The sequence below is a fragment of the Perca fluviatilis genome, chromosome 17 (assembly GCF_010015445.1).
Source record: "Perca fluviatilis chromosome 17, GENO_Pfluv_1.0, whole genome shotgun sequence".
Taxonomy (NCBI): domain Eukaryota; kingdom Metazoa; phylum Chordata; class Actinopteri; order Perciformes; family Percidae; genus Perca; species Perca fluviatilis.
In genome coordinates this window covers 20,331,898-20,346,083 of record NC_053128.1, presented here as the reverse complement: position 1 = coordinate 20,346,083, position 14,186 = coordinate 20,331,898, and the positions used below count along the sequence as shown (strand labels likewise).

General features: G+C 39.5%; 1 protein-coding gene across 5 annotated transcripts in view; it reads right to left on the bottom strand.

Annotated features, from left to right (window-relative positions):
• The window catches only part of rgs3a (regulator of G protein signaling 3a), a 148,115-nt gene that overhangs the window by 79,318 nt on the left and 54,611 nt on the right, over positions 1-14,186 (bottom strand). For all 5 annotated transcript variants that reach the window (XM_039779981.1, XM_039779982.1, XM_039779984.1 and 2 more), the window contains 2 exons: positions 12,098-12,209; positions 8,433-8,476 (listed from right to left, as the gene is read on the bottom strand). In XM_039779981.1, the coding sequence (XP_039635915.1) occupies positions 8,433-8,476; positions 12,098-12,209 (156 nt within the window). The remainder of the gene's footprint in view (positions 1-8,432; positions 8,477-12,097; positions 12,210-14,186) is intronic.

The following is a 14,186-nucleotide window of genomic DNA, read 5'->3' as shown; positions in this document are numbered from 1 at the left end:
ATTTTTAACAACTGAGTAAGTAAAAAAATCTGACTGCTGTGCTTTCGTAAGTGGAGAATATTCATGACGTTATGATCATTACAGATAACTGTATTGTGCCTAATGGGTATAGTGCCAATTTAGAGGAAAAAGTGGTGAATAATTGACCACGCACTTAATGGCATTCTTAGCTTCAAATGGAAACTTCACACACATCACCTATTACCAGAGCCACATGTATACAGCAAGTTGTATTACAGTATAACACCAAAAACAGCAACATAAAATATAATGTGACAGTGAAAAATCATGGTCACCTCAGTGCCACAAAGCCCACTGAAAAATTAAACTGTAATCACATGTATTAAGTATTTTGTATATAACTCACTCGAGATGGTGAAAAGTTACATTGAAGACAGAAAGAGTAGCATTAAACAACTATAAAGTCATCTTCTTTTTGATAACTTTTCCTATGCTTGCAAAGTGTTTTTTTCTATCAAACTACTAGTACGGCACTTTCTGTTTTTCCTGTTTCATGCATTTGAGCTACACAGTGAGAACTATAAAAATCACCTTCTCTACAACTGTAAATGCACCCTGAGCCAAACCATCAATCAGCAGGACTTACATCTCCGGAGTCAGATAGCAGGTGCTTCTGAAGAGAGCTCGCCTCCCTAACAAACCTTTTCTTAGGCCCGATCCGGTCCACCAAGTTGCCCATGATGACTCTGTGATGACCCTGATGCACTCCACTGATCAATAATCTCAGTGTCTCTCTTTGTTCTCTGTGTTTTCCGTTAACCTACACAACGCTTACTTGCTCCCTCTCTTCCTGCGTCACTGACAGACTTACACACACACACACACACACACACACACACACACACACACACACACCCATGACTTTCCAGACCCCCCCTCCCCAAACACACACTCTCCTTTCACGTGTAAATCTGGGTTAGAGCAGTTCCTTTTTAAGCAAGTGCTAAAATAGGATGACTTCCAGCGATGGAGAAGGGCAGGAGAAGACAAAAGGAGGGGAGCGGACTGTGACAGTGTCAGAGATGGTGAGCTTAAAGCTTACTACACACAAGCCGATAATAGGCCGTTTTGACATGTGTAATCGGCGGGGCGGGCACTGCCGGCAGTCGGACTCAAATGACCCATCTGATTGGTAAAGTGCTAACCCGGAAACAGGGAGCGGAATGAGCGTGACTAGAGTCTCTCAAAATCTGACGAAAATCTTTTAAACTGACCTTTGTTGATCTGAAATGAAGACAGATTCAGCAACTGCATGGCCTATTTTTCACTTAAAATGTTTTCAGAAACATGTTTCAGTGAACTATTTTAGTACAATATGTGATCGTATTCTGAATAAGCCGCCATGACAGTCTGTCTTTGAATTTCCAGAGAAACCAGACCCACGTGACGCGTTCGTCCAATCAGCTGCCGGTTTTCATTTTTGGGCGACAATAGAGATTAGTGCCGCCTGCTGTTATGGAGACGTATTACGTCTCGTCGCTTTGGTGTGTTCCAAGGCACTTTTTTGACCAACTCGGGGAGACTGATCAGTCCAAATGCCTTTTCTCCCAAGGGTCGGCCGTCTGGTCGGTGTGTCTGGGCCTTAAGATAAGACTGAAATCGTATAATTGCTCACAACTCGAGGAGAAACGAGGAGAGCATCTTTTAAGTAGCTCATGAAAAATTCACTCAGTGGACAGCAAAGAAAATCCTGAATAAACTGACATGGATGCGACATGAGACATGTAAGAGATCCAATGCTTCCCTATGATGAGGAGATCTTGTGGACAGGCGTATTGCATGATGAGTGACTCCGTTGTATTTGGTGATATGCAGCAGTCACATATTTTGCTGTGTGGTCCCTTATGAATCAGATCAAATTTCTAATTTTGGTCCACATGCAGTTCTGTTAGTATCTGTGCATTATATACAGTACAGTACGTGTGTAAATGTTGTTTTAGTTGTGACAAGGCAGGAACAGTGTATTTATCAAAATAAATGGAGCTACAAGTCTTCCAGGCAGATGCCATGTTTAACTAGAAACGTGCAGTGAGCAATAAGACGGTTTATTAATTGTGTGTGTGTGTGTGTGTGTGTGTGTGTGTGTGTGTGTGTGTGTGTGTGTGTGTGTGTGTGTGTGTGTGTGACCTTTTCACAGACAGGCCAGAAAGAGCAATTCAATTAGTCTATCACACAACTCACATTTCAGTAAACACAAATAAACACACACACGCAGCAGCAGCAGCAGGGGAGAGGGCCAGGGTTACTCAAACATTTAAAACATGCCTTCATCGTCACTGATCTTTTCCTCTCTCCTCTTTCATCCCTCTCTTCATTCACGTTACATATTCCTCTACTTTACACAACAACGTGCCCTACCAGCAGGACCAGTCAACCACTCTGTCATCACTTAAAGATAAATGAGCACTGCAGTAGCAGCTGCTCATGCAAAAAGAGTACTTTCATTGATTATTTGCTAAAGTATCATCATATTATTTAAACTATATAGCATTAAGAAGTGGTTCATAGCAAATATATGATATTATATATCTTACACTACAGTGAGAGATGGGAGTTACAGGTTGAGCGAACTGCATGCAGCGTTTCATTGTGGCTACTGTGCCCTGCGGTGAAATTACCGGTGACAGGTGTATCAACTATAATTGATGACTGCACATTTTGTGTATGTGTGTGTGGGGGAATCTGACAGGACAGATGAAGGAATGAGGCTGAACTAAGCATACACACACACACACACACACACACACACAACACACACAATCTATTTGCTGTTTCTGGGTCTATCTTCCTGTCTTTGTCATATATTCTGCACTACTTTGGTATTTTTGGAGCATGTTTCGCTAGAGAACCAATAGCTCTTTTCAAGCCTAAGGTGTCAAACTGTCAGTGGACCCTACTGCTATGAGTGTGATCTGCAACTGTGAGAATTAATTCTTCATATGGCATTTACGCACAAGGAGCAAAGAGCTTCCCAGCGCAAACACAAATAATATTTATACAATATAAACAATTCAGTAAGATATAGTACATGAAGAAATATCATAACATAATAAAAGCTACTGCACAACCCAAGAGTTGATACAACCATTCTAGCAGACCTTTTCTTGTGTCAAACAAAATCCCAAATCTGCCTTTAACTCACTCAAACTCTCCTCCTTTCTCTACAATGCTGTCTTATGTAAGAGTTTCTATTTATATGTGTTGCCTAATTGGATAGACTGAATAATATTGGAGCCTTTTCCTTCCTCTTTTCCAGCCTGGTGGGACAGATATTAGGCCTCTTTCATTCTGTCTGGTATTTCTGAAAAATGGCCCTTTAAAAGATTCATAAGCTGCTAATGAGGTTATGCAGCACATTTCAAAGCAAAAAATAGTGTGACCAGTGTGTGTATGTGTGTGTGTGTGTGTGTGTGTGTGTGTGTGTGTGTGTGTGTGTGTGTGTGTGTGTGTGTGTGTGTGTGTGTGTGTGTGTGTGTGTGTGTGCAGCAGGAGGGATTATATAGTTGCTCAGTGAAAAGTTATCCATATGAGCAGACATTTGCAGCCGCAACAAATTGCAGATGAGTCACAGTGGCTGGATGGATGAAAAAAAGGAAGAAAGCAGCCCTTTCAGCTATCCAGTATCTTCAGCTTACATTTTAAAACACTTCTGAGACAATCTTCAGTTTAAGTGAGGAATGTTGGACAAGCCAAGTTCCATAGATTCACATGATATGTATTTTTAGTTGGGTGTTGTACAGTTCATGATTACACTTTTCATTGTCAAGTATCAAGGAGGCTACAAACTGGAATTTGTCTTGTCCAAAATTAGGTGTGTTCCAAGCAAATTCAATGGATTGTTATCAAGGCCAATCCAAACATATTTAAATGGATCGATCAGTATCAATTAAAATAAAGCTGATCACAATGTGACTTTTCCTTTACCTGTACCTTTACTGTGTTTTGTCCACCTCAACCTGCTAGTGTTGCAACACACTGCTCCTTTATGACAGCGGGGCTCCACACTGCGAGCATATTACGTCATACCACTTGGGTAGGGTTCCATTTTGGATCCGGTTTCTAAAAACAAACATTTTAAAGCAAGTAGCTTGCGAACAGTAGAGTGTAAAAGTAGGCTGCATCTTTTATTTCAATGTGTCAGACACATTTAATCTTTTAGTATGTGGTGTTCCTCATCTAATTTTTGGGTTGTTGCTACAGGCTGGGAATATTAATCAAGCTACCTTTTCCACCTTTTTGGCCAACAAAATACACAGATCGTAAGATACTGAAAGCTAAATCTAATTATATTTGTTAAGGGATTCAAATTAATTCAGATTCTATGAATGGAAAACTGGATTATGGACTTGATGAAATGCTCCTGAACCCCAGCCCTACCCTTCACCATGGTGCCACCGAGCTACACATTATTGTTATTACTGTACAAGAACCAATAACTTTGCAGCACACCTTGATGCTCTGCCAGGTAACGTGTTTTACATCAGGATAACTCTGGCTGGCGTGACAATGGTAAGGTCTCCAGACACAGAACATATTGGTTTATTGGCATTTCTTTAAACCAATCACAATCGTCATAAGCGGCGCTAAGTGCCGGACGGAGCCACGGTGCTGCTTCAAAATAGCCTCGGGAAGGAACTTGTTTTGGTGGAACATGTCTACATTCAAAGGTTTTTTTAGTTGTGCAACAGAAAACTCAGATTCAACAGATCAGCTAGCTGTCTGGATTTACCCTGCAGAGATCTGAGGAGCAGTTAACCATAGTCCTCCTTAGAATGCCAACACAAAGACAGCAGAAGGTGATGGACATTCAGCTGAATTTCCGGTGGAAATGGAGCAATCCCGGACGTGGAACATTGAGGCTATAGACTATCTACACATTAACAAAATAAGATTGAGAGAGGATGTAAAAAGGTGGAAGAAAGCGATGAATAGAAGTAATGAAAACATAATGTATGGCAACATTAAAAGCATGATGAAAGCTGCAGTTTCAATCCCTCTCTGCACACTTCTCAAGTTTAAAAATGCTTAATGTAATCAAATGGGCACAGAGAGCAGCAGTGAAAAAGGAAGGGGCATCTGAAGAGATGGGGAAAGGACACCACCACCTACTAAACATGCTCATTAACTACAGCAAAGCTTCAAAAACTTCAAGACAGGAAATCTGCCAAACAGGTTGCAAAACCATCAGATCCTGTCAGAGTATCTGTCAGATAATTATCACATCCTCCTGCTCAGTTTGAGTGCAACTGATTTGAATTGTTCTGTATCTGAAAAATACTGTCTAAACACTGTAATGACTGCTGATGGTGTAGAACCCCACTGATATTTTGGGTGATTTTAAAACTAATTATGTAGAGCTGCACTTAAGAAAATCACCAGAAAAATTAAAAGAGAATTGTGATTTTGCAACTGACAAATCAGTTTTTTTTAAACCTGCAGTTATTAATAGAGTTAATGTGTATTTTTACATCTAAAACAACATCTTGGTAGATATCATGTTTTTGTGGTTTTGACATCTTTAAGGCAACAATATAATGTTTCATTTATGCTGTATGTGAACTTGCCTTTGGCTAAGACCATTTTTTGTATCAGTTGTGGCCATATTCATAAAGCTGAAACAATGGAAAATAGTATTCTTTAAAGTGCAATTTCAGTTATCTAGTGTTGAATAATTAGTGAACACAGCAAAGAAATATGAATTATGTCTTTCCCTTTAATTTTAAAATCACAGCCTGAAAGGTGTTACAGCAGCTGACATTTATATTGTTTTGTATCCCTGGGCTACGGTGGCCGACAGGGGCAAACGCCCTGCAACTTCAGGAAACACATGCAAATAGACAAAACACAAGCAAATTAAGAAAACAACTACATTAATTTGACAACACATGCGCAGCATTCAGCAAACGCGCTGCAAATACACACAACACAACCAAATATAAAACGCGCTGCATTTAAAAAACGATGCAAAAAGAAAAGCAAACCCCGAAAAGTAGCGATGCAAAAGAAAAACAACTTCATTAATTTGACAACACATGCGCAGCATTCAGCAACGCGATGCAAATACACAACACAACCAAATACATAAACGCGATGCGCGATAAAAAACGATGCAAAAGAAAAGCACACAAACCCCGAAAACAAAGCAAAAGAAAACGCTGCATCCAGATTTCACAACGGAAGTTCTCCAGACCTCTAGAGGGAACAGCTGATCAGCTGGATTTTCGACCCCTTTTTCGCCTTTTATTAGAGTCGGGTATGGCTGCATAGTAAAAGAGAACTCCTGTCTCATGTCCTTATGAATAACATAATATAATATTAGTAATATACAGTCTCTGCTCCCGTCTCAGCAGGGACGCTGGTGCAGTGCTCGAGCGCACCTTTCAAAATAAAAGCTCGCGCGTTGGTCGGCTTCGTCTTCCTTTGGTGTTTTGGATGTTTTTGAACTAAACAGTACGGCAATCATGCTAATGAATACAATAACTTTTTCAGGGATGTATTACTTACAACACAATGGAGCAAGCAAAGCAATTTTGTCTTTATTTGCAGGCGGGATTTAGGCTATTCAGTTTGATAAATCCCACGGTAAATTGGCTGGTTTACTAAACAGGGGGGGACTATTTTAAATAGTCTATTTTTGTATTTCAAGAGCGTATTGCTCCACAATATGAATACAGATTGGTCACTTATTTTGTTGTATAATCACAATATTACACTTGAGGAGGTCTACACTTCAGTGATGGCGCCTTTGCGGACCTGGAAATTAAACCCTCTTCATATGTGGCTTAAACAAACGTCAACGTTAAACACTGTAACAGTTTTAAATGTTTTATTACCACGAGTTTACGGACACGTTTACAGACTCTGCTAATTGAGTAGGCCTATCAGCTGTGACCCGAGCGGGGGACACCCCAACAACCGAGAAAACATATCTCAAACATAGACTAAATATTTACAGTCTATGATCTCAATCGCTGCACACCGTTCTGAGATTGAACGTCTCTCTCTCTCTCTCTCTCTCTCTCTCTCTCTCTCTCTCTCTCTCATAGACTAAGTAGTCTATGCTCTTCCCCAGCCCCCAAAAATCAGCTGTTCCACTGCTAGTGTAATATTGTGATTATACAACAAAATAAGTGACCAATCTGTATTCATATTGTGGAGCAATACGCTCTTGAAATACAAAAAATAGACTATTTAAAATAGTCCCCCCCTGTTTAGTAAACCAGCCAATTTACCGTGGGATTTATCAAACTGAATAGCCTAAATCCCGCCTGCACATAAAGACAAAATTGCTTTCCTTGCTCCATTGTGTTGTAAGTAATACATCCCTGAAAAAGTTATTGTATTCATTAGCATGATTGCCGTACTGTTTAGTTCAAAAACATCCAAAACACCAAAGGAAGACGAGCCGACCAAACGTGAGCTTTTATTTTGAAAGCTCGAGCACGGCACCAGCGTCCCTGCTGAGACGGGAGCAGAGACTGTATATTACTAATATTATATTATGTTATTAATAAGGACATGAGACAGGAGTTCTCTTTTTACTATGCAGCCATACCCGACTCTAATAAAAAGGCAGAAAAGGGGTCGAAAATCCAGCTGATCAGCTGTTCCCTCTAGAGGTCTGGAGAACTTCCATTGTGAAATCTGGATGCAGCGTTTTTCTTTTGCATTTGTTTTCGGGGTTTGTGTGCTTTTCTTTTGCATCGTTTTTATTCCGCATCGCTTTATGTATTTGGTTGTGTTGTGTATTTGCATCGCTTTGCTGAATGCTGCGCATGTGTTGTCAAATTAATGAAGTTGTTTTTCTTTTGCATCGCTTCTTTTTCGGGGTTTGCTTTTCTTTTTGCATCGTTTTTTAAATGCAGCGCGTTTTATATTTGGTTGTGTTGTGTGTATTTGCAACGCGTTTGCTGAATGCTGCGCATGTGTTGTCAAATTAATGTAGTTGTTTTCTTAATTTGCTTGTGTTTTGTCTATTTGCATGTGTTTCCTGAAGTTGCAGGGCGTTTGCCCCTGTCGGCCACCGTACTGGGCCACATAGTTTGGTGTTTTACTTGTGTGAACATGTCGCAACTTATATTCCTTATAATTAAGGATTATTATATATCGTAATATATGAAATACTTTTTGGAAATACCTTTATATTGTGTATTTCAGCATCTCTCCTTGTGATTTATATATACAAATATAAAAAAATGCATGTTGTGTGTGTGACAGAGACAGGTCTGAGATGGAGACAGAAAGACACACAGAGAAAAAACATTTCCATTAGAGCTTTGTGCTAATCCTTGATTCTTCCCTGTAATGGGATTTCCATCAGAGTCGATTGCCCCTCCGGCTCACGGGGAAAAAAACAGGCTGTTACATTAGACCCTCTTTTTCCTTCAAACACTTAAAAGCCTTTCTCTTACCTCCGTCATGTGAATAAGGTAGAATCTCAGTTCTTCAGCATAATCTGTAAAACAAAAAAAACAAAGACTTTAATTTGGCCACTCACTTCCTTCTTGTACATAATGCAACATCTTTGATTTTTCGATTATGATTTTGCTAAAATACTTTTATTGATGGAAGGCTTTTACTTTAGGTCAGCCTTAAAGGCATCGACACATAATTTACTCAGTAGCGCTCTGTGAGACAGGCCTGTGGGTCTGGAGTCAAGATAAATGGTTTTAATTGAGTGACCCCCCCCAGACACACACACACAAACTCAAACACACACCTACACAATCATACACCAATATGTCTTGGTGATGTTTACTATTTTATTTCAATCCTGTCCAATGTTCAATATCACACAGAGGAGCAGATTGGCCCTGGGGTGAGATTTAAAATGATTAAATGTCCTAGAAAGACAAGACAAGGATCAGCCATTCAAACCTACATACCTTCTTTTCCCTTCTATCTCACATTGGTATAGAAGAGCATTTATCTACTGTACCTATGTCCAGGAAACTCACACGTTTCAGTGTATTAGTTAGTGCATTGCAAGATGGTGCATTGAAAATTTGGCTTCATGTTCATTATGTGTTCACGTAAGATCCCATCACTCACAACAAGAAGATAAAAAGTTGTCTGGGCCTTTAATAATACTCAATGAATATATCATTGATGGGGCAAAGCACAATGACCAATTTAATCATAATGTGTTAGTTAATGTACAGTAGTTTGTCATAAATGTACATTAAAGTGCAAGACAAATAATTCAGATACTAAGTACATTTATTGAGGCCGTTGGGGTTGTCCGCCTAATCCCTGCTGGCTGGGCATAGGTTAAACTACCAGTACCATCAGCTTCATCAGAAACCCCTCCCCCACACCTTACGAACTCAGATTAAAGGAGTCTGTTTCCAACTATTTTTCTAATTTTCTGAAATGGACAATGTGACATTCACACTCATTTTACGCTGTGATTGGTCAGCTGTGCCGAGGTGAGAGAGTCAGGAAGTATTTAAACTTTACTCTCTAGAACTTTTTTCCCCCCTTTTTCAAATACATTTGTGTCTCTTCAGGGAAGAACAGTCTGCTTTTTTTTCTTGTATAACCTCTTGACCCTAAATAACACAATACGGTAGCCTCCACAGGCAGCTCTTTGACTCGTTCCTTTTTCTGGATGTTATGAAGGTCTCCAGGAGGTCAGTTGAACAAAAAGGGTTTATTTTTATAACCAACGGCAGAGGTCACTGTTGGATATCTTTCTGTTTCCAAAACCCAGCAGATGGCTGTCATAGAGCATAGTAATGTATGAGGGGCTTTTATAGATTTAATTAATGTATTACTACTCTCTTCAATTTCCATACTTGATCTGAAAAGCTTTAATCTCAAGTGTTTTTTAATAGCATTGGCCTGCTACCTATACCTAACTATGGTGCAGTAGCTGACAAAAGGCTTGATAAGGTCATGCACGATGATCATTTTTGTATTGACACATGGTTATTTTGGGGTTTTTTGCGTGTTCAATACCACTCTTAATGTTTCCCACACTCCTTTGCCTGGTATCTGGGTGACGGGAACACAGGAAAGCCCATGTTTTGAACTTTTACTGTGTCATTACGCACGCACGCACGCACGCACGCACGCACGCACACACACACACACACACGTCAAACACACCCTTGCTGAAACAAACATAGTCCCCCGGCGCCTCTTTCCTGAGTAACACTGCAGAAGCGAAATAACAATGACAGGCAGCAGGGTGGAGATGTGTGTGTGTGTGTGTGTGTGTGTGTGTGTGTGTGTGTGTGTGTGTGTGTGTGTGTGAGAGTGTATGTGTATGTGTCCTCTCATGAAACACACAGGCCCAGAGACACACAAACCCTACTGAATCCCCCACCCTGGTGATCTCCAATTGTTTAGGTGAAGGGTGGAGGTCAGAAGTGGCCCAGAGGAGAGCTATGTCTGTAGGGAGGGCAGAGCAGCTCAGGCCACTCTGTATCAGAGGGCTGTATTTAGAATCCAGATATGCTTTTGCTGGAGTGTCCGTTGGCTGTTTTCTCATCAAGAACTACAAAAAACAAAATGTACACAACAAAGACTAAAACAAAATGAGAAATAACCTATGACGACAAAAAACGAAGAAAGGTGAAAGATCAGGTGACAAATTAATGAATTTAATGCAGTCTTATTTAAAGACATGCATGCATAGGGGAAATAACACATTGTATGATCCTGATTTGGAAACGGATTTAGCTGCTTGACCTGCTGCACTAATAAGCTGCATCTCACATCGCAGTAACAATATGTCTCTGCCAGTTACTTTAGCTGATACTATGGAGTCCTGGGACATAGTAACAAGTTAATGAACTAAATGCCACAGCCCCATAAAATGAAAAAGAAGAAGCTGCAACAAAACAAGTCAGGTCTGCAATCCAATATTCATAAAAAAGAGTAATATGTTACTCAAACTAATCATCTAAAGATGTAAACTAAATCAAAATCGGGTGCCAAAATAAACACAGATTTCCCCCAGCGCAATATTTAGCAAAAGAACAAGTCAGCTATGTGCAGTGCCTCTGAATATTCTGATTGATTTATTGTAAGAACTTCTGTTTCTTAACCTAAAGGAGAATGTTAGTAAATGTATCTTCTGCAATGATGCAGCCTGGGGAGAAAGGCTATGTGGCTATGTGAGGCTATACTGACACCTATAGGGGGGTTTATCCATTGAGGGTCAGGCCCAGCCCTCAACTGAAAGAGTCAAACCTACTATTCTACTACTACTCAAACCACTATTTATTTGATTGTGTACCTTAATTTCCAATCAGTGATGTCAGAGCCACAGTCATCGCCCCCCTACACTCACACTGACTCTAAACACTACGCTGCCATTCAAGTCGTTATTCTGGGGGACAGAACAGACAATCTCCTCTCAACAACATCCTTTTAACACCTGTTATATTGCTAAATCAACCCTATAATCCTGACACGACTACCCTACTTTAACGCTTTTGACGCTCTTGCACCACACATTTTGGACTGTTTCTTACCCTTTCATTTATCAATTTTCAGCATTATGGGTCTAAGTGTACCCCCTCTCCTCTGGCCCTGTTCCAAGCATTATTCCAAAAGTTGCCTCTGTCACCGCCCACCACTTTAAACACAGATATTTACAGTCAGTCTTATTTATTTGACTTGCCCAGGCTTTGTGTGGCCCTAATGGCCAAGCTATTCTCTACATATCTCATAAGGAGATGGCTGTTTACACCGAGGTGAAATAAAAAGACAAAGCAACAGGAACTAGTCTTTTCCTAAATATCCTCTGGGTAAGCTCGACTGAAAATATCACTGTAACTGTAGTACTGTATGTTTATTTCTAGTTGTGCAATTTGCGTGTTTAAGTTGTTACACTTCCTTTTTTATTCTGTGTTGAACTGGAAAATGTTATGTGGTAACAGATAAGATAGTTTGGAGATATATTTACATATTGCAGTTTTGCCAATGTCTTGTTCTTTTTGGTCTTTTAAGAAATGTTTTGATGTAGTAACATGAATTTATAGCCACCTTAAGATCTTTGACATCTCAAAATAACAAAATTTCACACAGTTTGGTGACAAGTAAAAAAAAAAGAAGGCATACATACCGTCCTGGAGCCTCAGCTGTCGAAGGAACAGGGGACTCTGAAGGACATTACACCTGCCTGGCTCATCTTCTCTTGTCACCAGCATCAGGTCACTATAGACAAACACTGTAACCTGCAAGATCAGAGGTGCAAAGACCAGGAAGTAAAAAAAAAATTATGACATACATACTTCATTCTCACATTGTCTCACCAGGACTTTACATCTTAAAGGTGTCACATCTCACAAACACACAATCCAGTGAGATGCACATAACACCACGTTACACTCAACAAGTCTCACCCATCTAAAAACTTCCCCAACCCCCCTTCCCCAACTCATGTCCTAGCACAGGAAATGCAGTTCACACTTAGATAATTATGGCCATATGCTGTACATATACTTGCTTTTGACCTGTTGTATTGTTTCACCTGCTAGTAAATAACTCAATAGCTGCCTGAACATATATGAGAATTTCTGTAATTGTTTTTTATTGAAACTTGGAATTAATCACTTTAGTTTTGATCCTTCTACTATTTTGCTATGCTTAAATTATTGTGAGTCATAAACATTTATATTATTGTATCACTGTAGGTTTCAAATTAGGTCAGATTTAAAGACTTCAATATGGCCCAGTTTCTACAGAAAAATATTAGATATTATTAGATATTATATTATATATACTATTATTATTATAATCCCATCACCTACAATTCATTTCAATTGGCTTACAATTCATTGTGTCACAATAGATGGCTATTATATAATAAAACTTGAATTTTGATCATTTAATGTCTGTCCGCTTTTGTAGCCTTGGTGATACTGTATCTTCCCACACGTCCTTCAAACTAAAGCCCCTAATCTCATTTGCTGTACCCCATGTATCCCCGTCATAGTCTAAGAAATGATTAATGATTATTCATTATTTAACCTTATTACATACACACTCCCAAACTACTCACAGACAAACTAGAAACCACTTTGGGGATTTGCCCAAAAGTATTGCAACATGTCATGACAGCCCATGACTGGCTTTATGCTTCTGCAGTGGTTAAGTGAGAAAATCATGCCAGTGAAGAAATGAACAAAGCATGAAGAATAAAGACAAATAAGTAGATGATTTTAAAACAAATGCCACACAACAATAATTACTGTAGATGGGCACTGTTTCAAGACAATGCTTTTGCTTTGGTGGCTTCCTCTGAAGGGTGAGATAGAAGTGAGGGTATTTCAGATGTAGCCGGTATGTGGTAAATGCGTGTGTGTGTGTGTGTGTGTGTGTGTGTGTGTGTGTGTGTGTGTGTGTGTGTGTGTGTGTGTGTGTGTGTGTGTGTGTAGGTATGAGTGGGTGGAAGGGGATGCACCGTAAGTAAGAGTCAAAAACAAAGACAAAGCAAATGAGAGGCAAGCAGCAAAGAGTTTTCATACAAAGCGACACACACATTTTACATGCACTAATATATACTGTTCAAATGTGCATTAAAGTTGTCTAAGTCTCTAACTGATTCTCTCTAAGTATTCCAACAACAATTATATGCCCATCCTAAAATAAATACTAAATGTGTCAAGCCAAACAATCAACAGTTTGTCTTATTGAGTCAGCTTGGTCTTGTCTGACAAGAAACAACATAATATTTAAACATAATTACTGTATGTATCCTGTACCCAATATCCTGTTTTATCTTTATCCTTTGTCGGATAATTGAAACCACTAAAAGTCCATTTTGTCCCAATGTCCCTTTCAATTAAATCAAATTAGTGCAGTTCTGTGCTGTGCTTATTATTTTTGTTCAAATATTATAATGAAAGTGGTACTGTACATGTTTGTGTGAAGAATAGAGTTTGTGTGTGTTGCCTCCCGGACAGAATTACAAAAATGTGGTGAGTAAAGAGTAAAAGCTGGAACACACATTAAAAACAGCCTGTATAAAGCAGTGGAGAGAAACTCCCTCCTGACAAATATTTGTTTTATGACTGACCCCAGAGTCAGATTACCTTCCATGCCAGCAGTCACTGCACCTCACTGCACCGCGCAGAAAAGATGATCTGACAGGGCTAATTAAAGGACTGTGGCAAGAGCTTATTTCGTTAAAATAATACTCTTTTCTCCTT